The sequence below is a fragment of the Rutidosis leptorrhynchoides genome, chromosome 11, assembly GCF_046630445.1.
Source record: "Rutidosis leptorrhynchoides isolate AG116_Rl617_1_P2 chromosome 11, CSIRO_AGI_Rlap_v1, whole genome shotgun sequence".
Lineage (NCBI taxonomy): Eukaryota > Viridiplantae > Streptophyta > Magnoliopsida > Asterales > Asteraceae > Rutidosis > Rutidosis leptorrhynchoides.
Window position 1 is genome coordinate 25287003 of NC_092343.1, and position 22092 is coordinate 25309094.

The 22092-nt window shown below is 35.6% G+C and overlaps 1 protein-coding gene across 1 annotated transcript; it reads left to right on the forward strand.

Annotated features, from left to right (window-relative positions):
* The first annotated feature begins 20698 nt into the window (after positions 1-20698).
* LOC139874396 (cyclin-dependent kinase F-4-like) lies at positions 20699-21778 on the forward strand. Its single transcript, XM_071861835.1, has 2 exons — positions 20699-20853; positions 20947-21778. The coding sequence occupies exons 1-2, from the start codon at positions 20699-20701 to the stop codon at positions 21776-21778; spliced, it is 987 nt and encodes a 328-aa protein (XP_071717936.1).
* The last annotated feature ends 314 nt before the right edge of the window (positions 21779-22092 follow it).

Below are 22092 nucleotides of genomic sequence, written 5' to 3' on the forward strand. Positions count from 1 at the left end.
CGTCTCACTCTGGTTGGATGAGATTTGGTGATCGAGATTATGTAATTGAAATATCTAGGGTTTCGCACTTTCGCTGGGTGAATTGTAACTTTCGATGATAGTTTTGCGGACCAATAAATATACGGCGGGTATTCATATATAGTCCTTACCTAAAGTCGGTGTTTTAAATTTCTAACACACTTTTGATCCTTTGATTATTCATTTATTTACAATTTTAACAACAAAAATTTAGTATTATGACACTAACTAAAGGATCCGTGTAATAACGGGTTTTTTAAAATGATACAGTTGAATGATATGTTTTACGTTTTTATCAAATGTAAATGTCCAAGTCTCATTGTTTAGATTAGGTTGACATTTAGATACACAAAAAACATTAATGAAAATGCAAGTGCTAAAATAGAATATAGTAAGAAAATATGTTAAAGTGGAAGCAACTATAAGCATGTTCATAAAATTACTTGAGTATATTGAATAAATAGTAATAAATAGTAATCAACACCTTCAAATGTATTTAAATAGATAATTGTAGACTCTAAACAACTCTAAAAAATATTGGTGAATCAACATCTTTCGTACGTAGACGCTTGCAAACAAATATAATCGAGAGAGTTTGAAGATATCTTTTGCAAAATAAGTGAATGATTGCTCATAACAGCAAAACTTCCCATATCAACCCTCATCATCTGCTTTTTAAAAATAAAGAGAAAATATTATTTTAGTGTATTTACCAATTTTCCTATTATGTAGCCCTATTCAAATGTTTAGGTTGTTTTTCTATCTATTGTATTTGAATTTGAAATTTATTTCCTATTGTGTATGTAATCATATGTCATTATCCTTTTTTTATTTTTTTATTTTAGATAATATAATAATTAAGATTAATTAATTAGATGATGACATCACTTTTTTTATGAAATTGTACCATGTGTCCTTATTAAAGGGAATTAAAGGGCAATTAGGAAATGGATGACATCACAATTTTTGAGCTTTAATATAAACTATAGATAGATGAGATTGAAGCAATTTTCATGACAATTAGTATTATGGTAAATTTGTTTATAATAAAAGCTAAAATAGTAGTTAATGGTGCACCTTATGGTCTACACACATAAAATGAAAGATGTGGAGCTTTGAGTTACGGACGTTTAGGCTTTTGAATAACCTCAATCGGAGTTCGTATGAGAAAGTTATGCCCAAATTAGTGAAGACATGTAAGTTATTGGACTTTCCCATTAATTAAGCCCAAGAAACTCCTCACTAGCCCAAACTTTGCCTATAAATAGAAGAGCTCCCCACCTCATTTGGCACAAGAAAAGAGGAACAGCCATTTCACTTTCTCACACACACACTTTCCCTCCACTCTCCACTCTCCACTCTCCATGACTTCGGGCCCCAATTTCTGGGCAGCATACTACTCTTTTTCTAGACTTTCTCTCTCATACACGCTTTCTCTCTCTAGACTTCATCTGTCATCCGCCCAGCTCCAAGGCATGACTTCATCAGCCCAGCACCAAGGCATGACTTCTTCCTCCCAGCTCCAAGGCATGACTTCTTCCTCCCAGCTCCAAGGCATGACTTCATCCGCCCAGCACCAAGGCATGACTTCATCCGCCCAGCACCAAGAATACAGGCAAAACATACGTAAGCTCTATTTTAAGATTGACTTAAGCCACGCCATGGTTTTAGACCATGATCCGCATCTGTAGGGATTCGTCCCGAGGGTAAACGTCAATCGGCAAACTACTCCTCACATGATTCATTCTACTTTGCACTAGTACGCATATACCTACTCTCTAGTAGTAAAATACGTACTAACAGTAGTCACACTAGAAAATAATAAAACGACATTTGAAAGTGATGCCCACGGTTACATTCACACGACCATTCATGCAACCTTTATTGACTCCATGTCGTTCATTACAGTTACACTACCGGTGTAAGTCACTGGAATGGAATATGAAAGCAATGAGCACACCTCAAAAACAAATGTTCAATAGAATAATAAATTCACCGTAGAAAAGGAAGGGAGGAAGATGAGAGGGGGTGGTTGAAGGTATATTAATATATGTTTATTTTTAAATGAAGTTTGTTTTTAAGTTATTAAAAAAGACACGTCTTAATATATAAATTTTAAATAATTGTGAAATTACATTTTGGTCGAAACATTTTAAAATTTATTATTAAATGCTTTTATAACTACCTATGCAATGGTTAATTTGGTAATTTAATTACTTTATGCATCACATAAAACAACAACTAATTATTCAACCGATTGACAAGTTTCAGAAGAATTAATAAGAAAGAAACAAACGAGCCCTTACTATTTGTTCTGTAATTGAAGGACTATGCAATTGTAGTTACAGTTTTAAAACTACAGTAAGTAGTACATATAATTATAGTATGCATATTTTTTTAGAACGACAATTTTGCATCGAATTCTCTCATTTGCCACCTACACACTCGTTAGGAAGAAACTCCTTGCATCCATCGCATAAAGCGTACCAGGAATGCTTTAGGTTAACTGTTTGTCCCGCACAGAGTGAATGATACCAGATGCACAACCTTGGAGAAAACTCCCCACAGGATTTGAACATGCACCTATTTTTTCAAGGATACGGGCCCGGAACCTATGCATGTTAATATGTAGGCTTCTATAATTCGGTGTTCTCACGCCGAGTAATTCTGAGTTCTGCAACACTGATTTGACAGAAAATAAACATGTATCTTCATAACAATCTCGAAAGCATTGACAGCTCTTATGATATACTTACAAACGCATCTCCATAACTTGCTATCTTATTTTGTTGAAGCACAAAACAAAAAATGAAAATGAAATGCATCATACCAACAGTTAAGTCACTTATAATGAAAATACCAATCTAATGACAAAATTAAATTCTTTTCAACATCTACAGATAACCATCCTATGAATGACCAACCAATAGATAAACCTATCCAGGGTCAGATATTGAGGCGTGTGTGGTTGTACGGGGCCCAATATGTATAGGGGCCCAAAAAATTTAGCCTAATGTAACATACATAGGTTCATTTGTAAATTCGAAGTTTAAAAAATTTTAAAAATAATAAATTTAGCCTAATACTTATTTTGAGTGATCCTTATGATTGTATTAGTATTATTCAACTTATGATTGTATTAGAATTCATCTCATCGCATGGGAGAAGGCTCTCCGAAGCTTCGACTTGGAGGCTTGGGCTGGAGCTCTAGCTAGTTGGACTAGCTCTACAAACACACAACAACCAAATAGGAGCTTACAACCCACAGAGTATACAAGAAACCAACAGCAGAAACAAATAAGAAACTCAACCAAAACTACTGAAAAAAGACAAAGAGGGAATCCAATCAAAACAACGTTGACAGATTAGCCACCATCTAAGGGGAACATCCCGACAACCAAACATAGAAGCAAAAAGAAACGGATCATAATTTGTAAAAGATGGTTATCAGTAGCTTTATCAGTAAGAGTGGTCAACAAGCCAACATGGCTTATGTACTTCCCAAAACTTGGTCACCGTTTCGAGTTCTACGACCCTTCACGACACAAAAATATACTCTCTTGAATTACCCATTCGACTTAGATAAAACATATCCCATATTAAAACTCCATCAATAAGTAAATGGATCGAAAATTCACCTCTGAAAACGGTCCCTTTTCGTGCTTCAGCGTTTGTAGATAAATCATTATCTCTGCAGTGGAGTTCAAAGAACATCATGTACATATAAACTCATGTACATATAAACTCAGCACATGCCTAAATGATGCATATCAAATCAGGATAATTTGAACCTATAACAAATCAGGGTAATTAAATGTAAGGCAATTAATGTCAAATACATTTGAAACATACATATTTATAAAAGAGAGAATAGATAGACTTCTTTTGAAAAAATAGACTTAAAATCAATAATGATAAACAAAACCAAGAACTCATGTCAATCATTATGATGAATAGAAAATCACCTATAAATCCATTGTTTGAATAGTATCATATCAATCGCCTCACATGTCAGCAAAACCAAAGTCCACTCCCATTATTATTATTTCATTAATGAAAAACGAGTGCATCTCTTTTGAACGGTTCTCCTTCTCGAGAAGGAATCATGCAACGGGGTTTAAGGCAAGGCGATCCCTTATCATCCTCCCTTTTCATCATTGTTTCCGAAATCTTGAGTAAGTTGCTTTCAAGGGATTTATCTAATGGGTTGTTGGAAGGGTGTAAATTTGGGCATGATTTAGTTATCAATCATTCACAATTCGCGGATGATACTATCATTTTCGCTCAACCTAATATTCGTGAACTCAACCGCATCAAATACATTTTGGGGGTATTTTTCCATTTATCCGGGTTACAAATGAATGCCATCAAGACCACGTTATATGGTGTTCATGTTTCTAAAGAGGATATGATTACCTGCTCGGCCATCTTCGAATGCAAGGTTGGCATTTTCCCGATGGAATACTTAGGAGTCCCAATCGGTCTCACTTCTAATCGCATTTCTATGTGGGAGCCTATCATCAATAAATTCAAAAAGAAACTCGCCGGGTGGAAAGGTAGATGCCTTTCTTTTGGAGGACGTTTAGTGATGGTTAACGCGATCATATATAATTTACCTCTTCACTACATGTCACTCTACAAAGCCCCTTTGACTCTCATCAAACAACTAGAAAGATATCGACGGAATTTTCTTTGGGGTGGCGATTGTCTAAAGAAGAAAACTTGTTTGGTTAAGTGGGAGGCGGTGTGTCTTCCTAAAGAAATGGGTGGATTGGGGATTACGCCTCTTCGAATCAAGAATTTAGCTATGTTAGCTAAATGGTGGGCAAGGGTCAATAACAATAAGCAATGTCTTTGGAAATCCATTGTTACATCCTCCTTTGGCTATTCTTTTAGGGGAAAACTCATGAACAACGTCTCTTCTCTACAAACTTCTCAACTATCTCCAATTTGGAAGGATTTAATTCACTTGCAAAACGATAGCTCATTACATTCTATCTTGGGTCATAACATTTGGAAGTGGAACTTGGGCAATGGGTCGAATATTCTTTTTTGGCACGATTTGTGGCACGATGGGGGCATCCTAAAGGACATATATCCTACTCTTTTTGATCAGTGCACTATCCCTTTAGCTAATGTTTTTAGCTTTAGGCACCCTTTCGGTTCAACAGGAAGGGTGGGACTTACACTTGTCTCACCCTCTCACACTCAGTGACTCGTCTCTCCTCGATTCAATGTACAACTCACTTGCTACTTTTCGTTTAAATGAAACTGAATCTGATCAGGTAGTTTGGGCTGCTGCAACAGATGGTGTTTACACTGTATCCGACGCGGTTCGTGTTTTGGTGCAATCGAACAATTTCGTTTCTCCAACGTGGCCTAAAATTATTTGGGGTAACAATGTTCCCTCCAAGATTATGATTTTTCATTGGCTCGCAATTCAAAATAGTATCCCCGTTAGAGACGTCTTGATCAAAAGACATATCTCACCTCAATCTCACTCTCCGTTATAAGCTTGGTGCTTAAATGAAATCGAAACGGTCAACCATCTCTTATTGCATTGTAATTGGTCTTCTAAAATTTGGAATGATCTGTTTCGTTTGTGGAATATTCGTTGGATCATCCCGGGTTCTTTAGAAGCTTTCTCTTTCGATTGGTTTTTCGGTATGGGGATTAAAGCTTCTAAATTTTGGAAAAGTGATTGGACCCTCTACGATTTGGGCTATTTGGATGGCGAGAAACGATTATATTTTCAATGGCAAATTTACTTGTCGCTCGGTTTTGGTTCGCAATATCAAGCTAAAAGTCTTTTTATGGGCTACAAACCTCAAATTTTGCCATGGATTTCACTCCTATGTTTGGGAACAAAATCCATTTTTATTATGCTACTAACTTTGCTTATGTTTTCGGCTTTCATATTGTAATTTTTCTCATGACCGAGTATAACTCCGTCATTGTATTTCGTTTGATTTGATGAAGATATCTATTAATGCAATTCATCCTTTTTTCGGCAAAAAAAAAAATCTCTTTTAATTATAATTTCATTAGCTAGCTTGTCAAAAGTCAAAACATATGCAATCCACTTAAACAGTAGCAGAGAGTAGCAGAGCATTTATTTAATTGAATAAAAATTCATAAACAGCCATATTAAACAAGGACATTTAAGCATACATGCTTTTTCGAAAGAGAAGCTTCAGCCATATTACTACCAGGATAAACAGTAGCAGAGCATTTAATTGAATAAAAATTGATATGAAAAAAAATTGCAGCAGCAGATTTGTATATTACTAGAAAAAGGAGCCCGCGCGATGCCGCGGGGTCTTTCGGTTGCGTATTCATAGTTAACGGAGCGTATTATAGGTGTGTATATGTATTGAATATAGTCCGATGTATTGAGCCTTTTTTTTAGTGTCCGTTTCGCGTATAGTTAGTCCCGTTGTGTTCGTAAGATTTTTTTGAGTTGAACGATGGGTTCGGAAAAATTTAACTCGCACCGAGCGAGAAGATAGGACCCGCTAAAGATTCGGGTGGAATTTGTTTCTTTTATTTTAATAAAACTGTATATTTACATTTTTTACCCATGAGAAAATGAAAACTTGAGGGATCGTTGTGTAAATTGAGGCAAAGGTGAGGGGCCGATTGCAATGTGAACGCAAAGTCAAAACTACAATCTTAAAGAATTGAAACTACACAAATCTTCATGATTTTTAGTATATAACAAATCTTCATGATTTTTAGTATATAAGGGTAAATAAATAAATAAATAATGAAGAACAATGGAATGATAAAAGATTTAGCAATTGCAACTTGATTACAAAACACACAACTAAAATCATGCAGCCAGTATATTTTGGAAAAGTGATTGGACCCGCTACGATTTGGGCTATTTGGATGGCGAGAAACGATTATATTTTCAATGGCAAATTTACTTGTCGCTCGGTTTTGATTCGCAATATCAAGCTAAAAGTCTTTTTATGGGCTACAAACCTCAAGTTTTGCCATGGATTTCACTCCTATGTTTGGGAACAAAATCCATTTTTATTATGCTACTAACTTTGCTTATGTTTTCGGCTTTCATATTGTAATTTTTCTCATGACCGAGTATAACTCCGTCATTGTATTTCGTTTCATATCTTCATTGATTTGATGAAGATATCTATTAATGCAATTCATCCTTTTTTCGCAAAAAAAAAAAATCTCTTTTAATTATAATTTCATTAGCTAGCTTGTCAAAAGTCAAAACATATGCAATCCACTTAAACAGTAGCAGACAGTAGCAGAGCATTTATTTAATTGAATAAAAATTCATAAACAGCCATATTAAACAAGGACATTTAAGCATACATGCTGTTTCGAAAGAGAAGCTTCAGCCATATTACTACCAGGATAAACAGTAGCAGAGCATTTAATTGAATAAAAATTGATATGAAAAAAAAATTGCAGCAGCAGATTTGTATATAACTAGAAAAAGGAGCCCGCGCGATGCCGCGGGGTCTTTCGGTTGCGTATTCATAGTTAACGGAGCGTATTATGTTAGGAAGAGGGGATCGCCTGGACGTTGGGAGATATAAATTTGAGAGAAAACAACTCTATTACTCACAAGAATAGATTTACAGAGTATTACAAAACTCTTACAAAAAAATTCTCAAACTCACACACACTCTCTAGGTTGTGATTACACTTCTCTGAGTGATTTAGGATGATTTACAATGAAGGTTTGCACCTCTATTTATAGTAAAAATTCTATGGCGGTGGAATGGTGTGAACGGAGAAGGTTGGCGGCCGTCATCGTCATCAACTTTGCTACTTCCATATGAGTTGTCAAGGTTGCCTACTTTGAATATCTAGAAGGTGAGCTTCTAGATTGTAGGCTGGAAATCTTCAATTCTCCCCCTCCAGCCGAATCCACAAACATTCCAGTTATGTCTCTGCATAACTCCAACTTCTCTCGAGTCACCACCTTTGTTAACATATCCGCAGGATTCTCCTTTGTATGGATCTTCACTAGTCTCAACAGTTGTCGATCAATTACCTCGCGTATCCAATGATAGCGAATATCAATATGTTTTGTGCGGGAGTGGTACATGGAGTTCTTGCTCAAATCTAGAGCACTCTGACTGTCACAATGTACCTTGTACTCCTTTTGCTTGATTCCAAATTCTTGGAGATAACGCTTTAACCACAACATTTCTTTTCCAGCTTCTGCGGCAGCAATATACTTTGCTTCAGTTGTGGATAATGCAACACACTTCTGTAGTCTTGACTGCCATGAAACAGCTCCTCCTGCAAAAGTGTATATGAATCCTGAAGTAGATTTTCTACTATCAGGATCTCCGGCCATATCAGCATCTGTATAGCCTTCCAAGATTGGATCAGCTCCCCCGTAACAAAGACATAGATTCGTTGTACCCTTAAGATATCTGAGAATCCATTTTACCGCATTCCAATGCTCTTTCCCGGGGTTGGAGAGAAAACGACTCACCGTTCCCACTGCATGAGCAATATCGGGCCTTGTACACACCATCGCATACATCAAACTTCCAACTGCTGAAGAATATGGTACTGAAGACATCTCCCCGATCTCTTCCTTGGATGAGGGACAAGAACTCTTGCTTAACTTGAAATGGTTAGCTAATGGAATGCTAACAGGTTTGGCATTGTTCATATTGAAACGTGAAAGCACTCGTTCAATATACTTCTCCTGAGATAGCCATAACCTTCTATTCTTCCTATCTCGGGTAATCTGCATTCCCAAAATTTGTTGAGCCTGTCCTAAGTCTTTCATGTCAAAAGACTTAGAGAGTTCCTTCTTCAGCTGGTTGATCTTCGTTGCGTCTTTTCCTACGATCAAAATATCGTCTACATATAGTAGAAGAGCAATGAAATTTCCTTCAGAAAACTTCTGAATGTAAACACACTCATCTGCTGCAGTTTTCTTGTACCCTTGACTCACCATGCACGAGTCAAACTTCTTGTACCACTGCCTAGGTGCCTGCTTCAAACCATACAAACTTTTCTTCAACTTGCATACGAGGTTATCTCCTGAAACCTCAAAACCTTCCGGCTGCTCCATGTAAATTTCTTCATGTAAATCTCCATGAAGAAAAGCTGTCTTTACATCCATCTGTTCAAGCTCCAAGTTCATACTTGCGACCAATCCAAGTATGACTCTAATTGAAGACATCTTGACTACTGGTGAAAATATCTCGTCAAAATCAATCCCTTTCTTCTGTTGGAATCCTTTGACTACAAGTCGTGCTTTGAATTTCACCACTTTTCCGCTGCCATCCTTTTTCAGCTTGTACACCCATTTATTTTTCAGTGCCTTCTTCCCGCGTGGAAGTTCTACAATCTCATAAGTTTGATTTTTCTGCAGAGAATCCATCTCATCCTGCATTGCGAGCAACCATTTTTCTTTATCCTTATGAGTTACTGCTTCATGAAAACTCTCCGGTTCTCCATCTTCAGTAAGTAGAAGGTACTCGGATTCTGGATATCTACTCGATGGAATCCGGCCTCGTTCAGATCTACGAACTTCTGGAACATTCTGGGGAGATCCACCATCATCTTGACCTTGTGATGGTGCTGGAACGTCTGGCAGATGGGGTTGTGGCTCCCCCTGCTCAGCACCGTCATTTTCCTCATTATCTTCTACTTCTGGCATTTCTTCTTGCACTGAAAATTCATTTCTCATGAATGATTCCGTTGTTGCCTCTGGCACCTGAGCAGCAACATTTGACTTCTGAGATATTGTGGGCTTTTCAATATCTTCTATTGTCTGGCTTTCATGGAACACCACGTCCCTACTTCTGATCACCTTTTTCTCCTTTGGATCCCATAATCTGTATCCAAATTCTTCATCTCCATAGCCTATGAATATGCATGGAGTGGTCCTTGCATCCAGCTTCTGCCTGAGCTCCTTGGATACATGTGCGAACGCCAAACATCCAAATACTCTTAAGTGAGAGTATGATGGATCCTTTTCAGACCAAAGTTTCTCCGGAACTTCAAAATTCAGTGGTACTGATGGAGATCGGTTGATCAAGTAACATGCGGCTCTGACTGCTTCTCCCCAGAATGGCTTTGGCAGCTTAGCCATACTGAGCATGCTCCGAACACGTTCCATGATTGTTCGGTTCATTCTTTCTGCTATACCATTGTGTTGAGGGGTACGTGGAACCGTCTTCTCATGTCGGATGCCATATGATCTGCAATAGGCATCGAACTGCCTGGAAGAGTATTCACCGCCGTTGTCGGATCGAAGACACTTTAACTTCTTTCCTGTATCACGTTCTACCATGACATGGAACTGTTTGAAGTAATCGAACACCTGGTCCTTCGTCCGTAAGAAATATACCCACACCTTTCGAGAAGTATCATCGATAAACGTCAGAAAGTATCGATTGCCGCCAATTGATTCAACCTCCAAGGGACCGCAAACATCAGAGTGTACCAGACTGAGTAACTCTGATTTTTTCGTTGAAGAGGAATTAAACGAGACTCTATGCTGCTTACCAAACAGACAATGATTGCAAGGATCTAGTGCAGCATCCTTGTCTACATTGATAAGCTCCTTCTTTATTAGGGTAGACAACCCTTTCTCACTCATGTGACCGAGTCTCTGGTGCCATAAATTTTGTGAAGCCTCCTTTTCTGCAACATTAATACTGTCTGTGCAGATCTTCACATGAGTCTTGTACAGTGTGCCACAAATGTGTCCTCGAGTGACTATCATAGCGCCTCTTGACAATTTCCATGTGCCTTTATTGAAATGACTATCATAGCCCTGTTTGTCGAGAGCTACCCCAGAAAGTAAATTCAGCCGAAGATCTGGCACATGGCGGACATCCTTCAGAGTGATTGTGCTCCCAGAACTTGTCTTTATCCTGACATCTCCAATTCCGACAATCTCAGCGGAACTGGAATTTCCCATCTTCACAGCTCCAAAGTCACCAGCTTTGTATGTTGTGAAGTATTCCTTGTATGGAGTCACGTGGTAGGAAGCTGCAGTATCTACCACCCATTCTGTTTCTTCTCGTGAGACATGAAGGCATGTCTCATCATGGGTTGAACAATAAGCTACATCACCAGAGATAGTCACTAATGTTTCTCCACCCTTATTCTTCGACTGTGAACTACTTTGACCTTGTTCCTCTTTCAATCTATAGCAGTTCTTCTTCATATGTCCCTCTAATCCACAATGATGGCATTTATATGTTGGTTTTCTGCCATCAGCTGACCTGCCCCTGCTCTTGCTTCTGCCTCTACATTTATTTTTGCTACTCATTCGCTGTCTCCCCCGATTCTCTGTGACAAAGGCATGGGTCTGATCTGTGCCCATGTCCTTTCTCCTTGCCTCTTCACTGAATAGGGCATCCTTGACCATTGACATGGTAAGTTTGCCATTCGGGGCTGAGTTGCTGAGTGTTACTACCAGCGTTTCCCAACTATCGGGAAGGGAACTAAGTAGCAGTAGCGCCTGAACTTCATCACCAAGCGGCATCTCTACAGAAGATAACCGGTTGACTAAGCTCTGGAACTCACTGGTATGCTCGGCAACTGAAGTTCCACTTTTGAGCTTTATGTTGACTAAACGCCTCATCAGCAGGGATTTATTCCGAGCAGTCTTGGCCTGGTACATGTCCTCCAACTTTTTCCAGAGGACATATGCGTCTGTCTCTTGTGCAACATGGTGGAAGACACTATGATCAATCCATCGACGGATCTGACCAATAGTTTTTCGGTTTGATCTCTTCCACTCTTTCTCTTTGGCAGAATCAGGGTTTATACCCTTCAATTCAATAGGATCGAACAAATCTTTACAGCTGAGGAGATCTTCCATCCGAGGTTTCCACAGCGTGTAGTTTGTGGCTGTGAGCATAATCATAGCTCCGGAAGATGATGTTGACTCTTCTGTGGACATTATCACCTTACAAAAAATTTTTCAACACAAACGGGGTTGAATTGTAGAAAACAGAGATCACCGTTGTGTCCGGAACGGTTGAAAATGGTGGAATAGACACTTCGCGGCTTAAATTCCACTTACGGGGCAAAATTATAATTTGTTATAAACTTCAGGGACCAAAAATGAAATTATGAAAATTTCAGGGACCAAATTGTAAAATTTCAGAATTGCTACAGTACCGCTACAGTACCGATACAGTGACTTGCTACAGTGCCGCCAGCTGCTACAGTGAATTGCTACAGTGATCGTCTTCTCCGGCGAAAATTCCGGCACCGGTCGTCTTCTCCGGCGAGATTCCGGCGAGTTGACCAAAGTTTGACCGCGTTTTCTGGGCTCGTTATAACTCCGTTTAAGTCACCGTTTTTTGCGTTGGACTCGGTTCGACGAGACGAATCCAATGGTACACTCAAAATTGGATTTTGAGAAAACTTCAGAAAACCCAAAACTCGACCAACGTCTCTAACCAAGCTCTTGATATCACTTGTTAGGAAGAGAGGATCGCCTGGACGTTGGGAGATATAAATTTGAGAGAAAAACAACTCTATTACTCACAAGAATAGATTTACAGAGTATTACAAAACTCTTACAAAAAAACTCTCAAACTCACACACACTCTCTAGGTTGTGATTACACTTCTCTGAGTGATTTAGGATGATTTACAATGAAGGTTTGCACCTCTATTTATAGTAAAAATTCTATGGCTGTGGAATGGTGTGAACGGAGAAGGTTGGCGGCCGTCATCGTCATCAACTTTGCTACTTCCATATGAGTTGTCAAGGTTGCCTACTTTGAATATCTAGAAGGTGAGCTTCTAGATTGTAGGCTGGAAATCTTCATATTATAGGTGTGTATATGTATTGAATATAGTCCGATGTATTGAGCCTTTTTTTAGTGTCCGTTTCGCGTATAGTTAGTCCCGTTGTGTTCGTAAGATTTTTTTGAGTTGAACGATGGGCTCGAAAAAATTTAACTCGCACCGAGCGAGAAGATAGGACCCGCTAAAGATTCGGGTGGAATTTGTTTCTTTTATTTTAATAAAATTGTATATTTACATTTTTTACCCATGAGAAAATGAAAACTTGAGGGATCGTTGTTTAAATTGAGGCAAAGGTGAGGGGCCGATTGCAATGTGAACGCAAAGTCAAAACTACACTCTTAAACAATTGAAACTACACAAATCTTCATGATTTTTAGTATATAACAAATCTTCATGATTTTTAGCATACAAGGGTAAATAAATAAATAAATAAATAATGAAGAACAATGGAATGATAAAAGATTTAGCAATTGCAACTTGATTACAAAACACACAACTAAAATCATGCAGCCAGTATGTATATATATATATATATATATATATATATATATATATATATTATTATTCCCTAACAAGCCAAATAACTAACAAATTGATCAAAGCCGTTCATCTGATTCCTTCATGGCCAGGCATGGGTTAATCAGATATTTCAGCAGAACCAAAGTCCACTCCCATTATTATTTCATTAATGAAAGTCTATGGAGTGCATCTCTTTTAATTATGCAAGGGTGTTTAAGTAAGCAACGGTCTCTGACTTTAGTGATCTTACTCCTCTTTTTCGCAGCTTTTACAGCTGCAACTTTTTCCACCAAATGTCTACGAAACGCGAGCATCATTCTTTGATAGTTTTCAACAGGATCATCAACATCCATTATTATATTCTTTTCAGAGGATAGAGATAAACCAGCCAATGATCGTACTACTTGCTCTTTTCTTTCTTCGTCTTTCAACGCCATCATCTCCTTTTCAGACTTTGCCATTGCCAACTACATCAAAAGATAAAATATTTATATTAATTACTGCATATAATTAATATAATTGGCTATTGTCTATTACCTTATCTATGACTGCGTTGTATGTAAGAACAGCAAACGTTACACGCCTTTCGGCATGTCAGGTCAAATTCAACACGATGCCTAACAACTACAGAACAGATACATCTACACAAACCCCCCGTGATGATAAACAAAGACGAACGAATTAATAACTAATTTTAATTAAATTCTAATTATATGTAATGAAAAAAAAAAAACATAAAAAATAGATTCGGATAGTCGAAATACCGTAGAGATTTATGTAGCCTGGACCAATGAAATCGACGAAACATCTGGTGGAAAATAAAAAGGCTATGGCCCTTTATATAATAAGGCTAAACATAATTAATTAAGGAAACAAATATTCGATCCAATCCTTATTCTAAATAGTAATTACAAAAACAAATCAAAATCCTTTTCTTTGCTTGCACTCCAATCCAAAATCGGCCAGGTTAATTTCCAGGAAGCCCATCACCAACTTGATTCTTATCCTTGGGCCTGCATCATCAATAGGCTATTATCGAGCTGCATCATCAGTAGGCCCAAGTTAGTTTTCTATTGGCCTTTCTATTGGCCTTTTATTTGTATGTTAATAAAAGTTGGGGGTTAAATTTGCGAAAAGTGAAAAAAGGAATAGTACTGTTCATTTGGACTTTGACTTTTAGATATAGGTATTATCGGCCAGGTTAATTTCCAGGAAGCCCATCACCAACTTGATTCTTATCCTTGGGCCTGCATCATCAATAGGCTATTATCGAGCTGCATCATCAGTAGGCCCAAGTTAGTTTTCTATTGGCCTTTCTGTTGGTCTTTTATTTGTATGTTAATAAAAGTTGAGGGGTTAAGTTTGCGAAAAGTGAAAAAAGGAATAATACTGTTCATTTGGAATTTGACTTTTAGATATAGGTATATAATAATATAATATATAATTCCTTATTTATTGCAGATTGGGCATTGATGAAAAACACGAACGAATTAAAAATTAATTATTTAATTTTTAATTACTAATTACTAATTATACGTAATAAAAAACATTAAAATTAGATTCGGATAGTCGAAATACCGTAGAGATTTATAAAGCCTGGATGAATGAAATTGAAGAAATATCTACGATCAACGTGAAATTCTGTATTTGAAATATCTAGGGTTTCGCTGGGTGAATATTTTCTTCGATGATAGTTTTGGGGACCCATAAATATACGCCGGGTTTTGAAATTCTATAGTCGGTGTTGTAACTTGTAAGACACTTTTGATGCTTTAATTTTTTATTTATCTACTAATTCTGCAACAAAAATTTAGTTAAAAAAGATATTGGCTTTTTGTACAAGAATAAATTAACAAAATATTGTAACTGTAAACATTCGTTCGTTATTGGAAGTTGAAATTTATTACTCCGTATTTGCATGTTTTAAAGTTTAACAAATGTTTTTAGATGAGGATACATTTATGTTTAACCAAATGTGTTTGGATATTAGTTTACCGCATAATAATTTAACTATAAAAATCGATTAATCAAGCTTTTAATTTCAAATTTCTATTCAAGAAATTGATAAATCTAATTTTCAATTTACCAATTTTGAGTTACTCGAATATCCCGTTAACCATTACCACCATCAAGACCCAACTCGTCATGGGTCATTTCTCTAATTTAAGTCGTACACCTAGATTACTCACTGTCTCGCCAATCACAACATACAGAATTATAAACTTCGAATCGTCAGCCAAATAATTAACGAACTCGAGTTTTTGCTTAACGAGCCCGCTTAATTTAAGCTAAAGCGTATCAAAGCCTTTTTAAAGAAAAACAAGCTCGTGACGATGAGTCAAGCTCGAGCTTTCTGAAAATCAAATGAGCAAAGCTCGAACTCTATCAAACTCGGGCTCACCTCGGCTCCTTTACACCTCTAAATATATATAAGTTTCTCAAAAGTCAAACATATGCAATCAACTTAAAAGTCAAAATTTATCTGAACGCCATGGATACCACATGACTTTAAAAGTCAGCTTATAATATATGTGGTAAATTTGTTCAGAAGTTAAAAAAGTAGTCACACTAGAAACAATAACAAAGCACGGTTACATTCACACGACCCATTCCTTCAATCTTTATTTTCTCCAAGTCCTCCATTACAGTTACACTACCAGCGTAAGTCACTGGAATCTGAAGACAAAGCGAAAACAAAAGGTTAAAAGGGTAATGAGTACATAAGGTGGCAATTCCAACATATTAACTTATGAACAGGTTGATTTGGGTTCAGTATTATTTTTGAAATATTTTAACTTTTCATATTTGACATAACTTATGAATACTAGGGGTGTTCATCGGTTTGGTTAAAACCGTTTAACCCGAACATCAAATCGCAACCAAACCGAAAAAATCCAAACCGAATTTGAAAAATGGTTTTCAGATCGAGCGAAACCGAAAACCGAATTCAAATTCAGTTTCGGTTCGGTTTTTTGGTTTTGAAATTTCTAAATTTGGTTAACTGAAAATCGAATATAAAACCGAATTCAATTTGGACGTTACCAAATAAATATATTAAATTATTAATATTATTAAATACATGTGTTATGTATAGAATTTCAATAGATAATTTACCTTTTCAAGTTAAAGTATATTTACTCGGATTTAAATCATATTTAAGTTGTTAATACATATTTTTTCTAATTTATTTCTCTCCACATTCTTATGCATGTAATCAATTCAAATCGACTTTCTCTTAGCTATTGATTTTGTTTATTTTTTTTAATATAATATATATTGTATTATGATATTTTAGAAGCTTATTGGACTTTGTAAATTAGTATATATGCATTCGATTATATATACTCCGTATTAGTTTAGTATGATATGTTACAAAGTTAATACCATAATGTTTGTTCATCTTGTAGGGAAAAAGTAAAAAATTGATTTTGAAAGTTGAAATTGGTTTTAACCGAAACCAAACCGAATTCAAATTCGGTTTTCGGTTTGGTTTCGGTTTTGATATTTGAATTCGGTTTCGGTTTGATTTTCTGTTTTGATTTTAAAAATTTCAAAACCGAAAAAACCGAACCAAATAATCCGAAAAATCGAAAATCGAACCGATGAACACCCCTATCGAATACATATAATAAAATTCTACGCACTAGAGTTTTATTATTAGGTGGTTCTTAAATGGGTCACCAAAATGAAAATAATTAATCAAAGAAAATGATTTCTTTATTTACACACCATTTTTCTTATATATTCCGTAGCTAATAATCCGTACATTTGTTGTTTTTTTTTTTTTTTTTTTGGGTAAAAATGTGTTATTAATATTAATTGGCATTAGTAGCATGATAATAATCCGTCTCTATATTCACCAAGGTTGCAAAATTCATTTGAGGATTAATCTCTCAGGATTTTAAAAGGAGTAATCGTTAATTCAGAAATCAATCGGGAATTAATCAGATCGTACTTTATATATTTAAATATTAAATTTTAAAAATTATACATGTAAATATAGAAGAAACCATAAACATCGACATATTAACATAAACATTAACATAATTGTCTAAAATTATTCAATTTGTTCAAAAACTCTAATAAATTTAGTTTAAATTCATGTTAAAATGTTGAAAAATTTTGATTTTGACATATTTTGATTATCAATTTCGATTTTGACCAATCAATTGACGTTGATCAATGAATTAAACTGATTTCGGAAAATCAGAACGGATTGCTCTTAAAAATGAGTAATCGAAGATTAATCGACGAGTAATCGAGTTTTTTACAACATTATATAGTATTACAAATATATATCAAAATAGTGAAATAATAAATAAAATATTAAACTTGATTAGTTGATTAAATTTTACTTTTAAAATTGAACTTTTTAAACCTGCTTCTTATATATATATATATATATATATATATATATATATATATATATATATATATATATATAGTAGAAGGATCAAATGAGAACTTTTTTGTGTGAGAACCATGAGAACTTAAAAATACACTGAAATTCGAGCAAAAATAGGAAATTCGAGCAAAAAACTCCATATTCGAGCAAAAAATAGGACACAGACGAGCAAAAAACATGATAGTCGAGCAAAAATGGAGAAAGTCGAACAAAAAAAAAGAAGGACGAACAAAAATTTGATATTCGAGCAAAAATGTGTTCTACATTTTTGAAATTCGAACGCAAAAATGTAGAACACATAGGTAGTCGAACAAAAATTTTGATATTCGAACAAAAATGTGTTCTACATTTTTTTTCGAATTTTTTTTTTTTTTTGCTCGACTATGAAATTTTTGTTCGTCCGTGTTTTATATTTTTGTTCGTCCGTGTTTTGTATTTTTGCTCGAATTCCTCTTATTTTGCTCGATTTAAGAGTATTTTGGTGTATTTTGGAGTTCCTAGAGTTCTCACACCAAACAAGTTCTCACTAGATCCTGTCCACACACATATATATATATATATATATACACACACACACACACACACACACACACACACGAGTATAAGTTTTCTAAGGACAATCTGGATTGTCATTAAGAGAAAAATTGATGCATAAAAAAGTTATACAATTTATTAATTGGATGTAATTATTTTTAGAAAATGGACGGTTATCTTTTTTGTCTAAATGAAAGAAGCGTCTGAATCTCTTAAAGACAGTCATATGGGCTATCATTAGAAAATTTCACATACATATATATATATATATATATATATATATATATATATATATATATATATATATATATATATATATATATATATATATATATATATATATATATATATATATATATTCACACGGAAACAGAGATATGATATTATTTAAGATTTGGCTTGGTAGTGGCTTAAAGAATTATATTACGAAGTATATATTTTTATAATTTCTTACATAACAACCAATTTTTTTTTATATCGAAATATCAACTTATATTAAGAATAAAAACAATAATTACAACATAGGAGGCATAAGCCTCAATACAGGACTCGATAATATTCTATACTATACAATTTCAGCGAAAACGGTTACAAATAACAACTCGAGTATAACACGATTAATGGGATCAGAAGCTTATCAGGAAAACATCCGTGCTACTTCATCAATTACCTAAATAGAGAAGCCACTTTAGAAGACAAGTAGGGATGACAACGAAGTGCATTGCTGAATAACTAGCGACAAAGCACCTCGAGGCAACTCACTTTTCTCTATATAAGATCAAGATCAAGGGCTTGAGCAAAAAACCTAAGATAACCAATCCCTTCCTTCCCAATTGGGTTTGCATCGAAAATTATTGAATTGTTCACCCAATTTAGCCATTCGAGATTTAGATTTTTCTTTCTCTAATTTAGCCATTCGAAAGTTTTGCCTTGGATGTCCGCGATGATTTTTGGACCACTCAACTTGCTTTTCCCGAAGGTAACGTCGTTTCGGTTTTTTCAAATAAAATAACACGAGACCCATACAATGGCTTGCCAAATACTAGCTCTTGTGTGGGTGTTGAAAAGAGGATTTTGTGGTTTTGCGATTTCCGAAATAGGTGAAGTTGGTTTAGGTTCCACCAATTACGGATTCTTTCCCAAATATCCTTCGCGGTGGAGCAATTTAGAAGGGTGTGGTGTGGGGTTTCAATGTCCTCATCGCAAATCGGACATATCGTTGAGTGAAGGTCAATCCCCCAAGCGTCAAGTTCAGCTCTTACCAAGAGTTTATTTTGAGATGCACACCAAATAAAAATTCTCACCTTTTGCGGTATTAGCTTGTTAACCTTGGTTGGTGCAAGTTATGGGCCATTGGATATTTCGATGTCGGTTAGATATTTTATAAGAGAATTGCAGCTATACCTCTTATTATTACAATAGATCCAATGCCACTCGTTTTGTTCTTTACCTGACCAGTTATATGAATTCAGTATATCAATCAGTTTTGTGAGGTCGGTACCTGCTCTCCATATGGGCTCTGAGGCCCAAGCCCAACTATAGCAGTTCGTCCAGACAGTTGGAGGGGCGCCAACAAAACAGGAGACTCGATCAGATACATAGGCAGATTTGCAGCTTTCCAAACGATATAGTCTAGGGTACACGTCTTTTAGGGGTGTGTTCCCACACCATTCATCACACTAAAAGCTATTCTCGCTCCCTTTACCTATTACCTTAACAAACACATTAGAAATGCACACCCAAAATTGTTTAGGGTGTATTAAACATTGACAATATTAAACCAAGTTCTACCCGAATATTTTTTTTAAAGCGTTTTCAGGTATTGAGGAAATACAATTTAATCCACCGTTTTCTCCGTATAACAACCGAACTACCTAATGATTATCAGCATTTTTAAATAATAATACCAAATTGCGATACATATTTTTACGTATGCTTTACCTGCGACTTAGGCTTAGCAAAGTGAGTTTGAAAATATTTTTATTTTTGAACGAACACAATTCGAAACATACGAAATCAGATTTTGGTTTTATATCGATAATGATGATGATTATGATGACATTGATGATGATGATTTAATGAATGATTTTATCAAATTAATAAAATTACATTACAGATTACTTCATATATGGAAAATTTATATTAAATTGATTGTTTGATATTTGAAGTAGTTTACAACTCGTTTGCATTAATTTAATTAATTAGTATTAAACTCCGTAAAAATAGTACCCTTTCAATACCTTTCCATATATGAAAATACTAAAATCTTTAAGAGAATCCGCCCTGATTGCTTCTCATTAAATTAGCTATAAAATACAACTAACGTTGCTCATAATTCATATCCATCATATCTTTCATTCGTCTTTTAAACCCTTTCCGTCGCAAAACCTCTGGTGCGTATACTTCATCTTCTACTCGTAAATTTCATCGTAAGTACACAATGAATAAATATAAAGTAATCGAACAAGTTGGAAGCGGAACATACGGTGTCGTTTGCAAAGCGTTGAATACCGAGACTAATGAATTCGTTGCGATAAAAAAACTACACGAAAAGTGCAACTCTGTTGAAGAATGCATGAACATGGCTGAAGTTAAATCACTAACCAAAATAACCAATCATCCAAACATCATAAAACTCAAGGAAATTTTCAGAGAAAACACGGTTTTATTCATGGTATTCGAATACATGGAAACCGATCTTTACAAACTTATGTCAAATCGAAATAAACCCCTTTCTGAAAAGACAATTCGTGACATGTGTTTCCAAATTCTTCAAGGTCTTGCTTATATGCACGAAAAAGGTTACTTTCATCGTGATTTAAAGCCCGAAAACCTTTTAGTCTCCAAGAAGGTGATAAAAATAGGAGATTTAGGTCATGCTCGCGAAACTAATGGTAAACCACCTTTTACTCATAATAATGTCACAACGTTGTGGTATCGAGCCCCTGAAGTTTTTCTACACGCGCCTTATTACAATTCGGCGGTTGATATGTGGGCCATGGGCGCAATCATGGCAGAGTTATTTACTCTTACACCGTTATTTAACGGTGATTCTGAAGCGGATGTAATGTATAAGATGTGTACCGTGTTAGGCACTCCAACAGAAGATACTTGGTTTCAAGGGATGGAATTAGCGAAAAATATGTTGTATAAGTTTCCTGAATTTCCGGGTGTTCGATTCTCTGAACTGCTACCATCTGCGAGTTCTGATGCGGTTAATTTGATTGCTACACTTTTGTCATGGTTTCCATGTAATAGGCCAAGTGCTATGCAAGCTTTACAGCATCCGTTTTTTCATAGCTGTTATCGGGTCCCACCAACGGTTCGACTTGAAGATACTTGCTTTAATGTCATGAATGCAGTTCCGTTGGTGTTTCGAATGGCATTGCAACGGGAGAATTTGAAGGGGGTCAGAAGTCGGAGTTGTGCTGAAAGTAATTCGAAGAAGATTGATGCTCATTCAAATGATGATCATGATCCGACTAATATGCTCTCGCAACTTGCTTTCGAGTATTACTAAAGTAGAAACTGCGAATCAACGATTATTTTTTATGTAGTTTGTTATTTTGCTTATCGCGATTAAAATCAGTACTAGATATGATTTAGATTTGGAAAAGTACTGAAGAGATTCCAAGTTTCCATGTACCCAGTTCTTTTTGGTTGATTAGTACGGAGTACTTAATTATAAAAGATATTTGGTTCAAGTGTCTTCATTGATATCATGATATGTATATATCTTGTGATCAACTTTTGATAATTTTGTGATACGAGTTGCTATGTTATATGTATTTGTTGGATGATTGAAAATTTTTTTTTTTTTTTTTTTTTTTTTTT

What these genes read in the sequence shown, in the direction of transcription:
- LOC139874396 (XM_071861835.1), top strand. Translation starts at nt 20,699, where the DNA reads ATGAATAAATATAAAGTAATCGAACAAGTTGGAAGCGGAACATACGGT. An exon ending in ATGAACATGGCTGAAGTTAA is followed by an intron (nt 20,854 to 20,946) that starts ATCACTAACCAA and finishes ATTCGAATACAT; the next exon opens with GGAAACCGATCTTTACAAAC.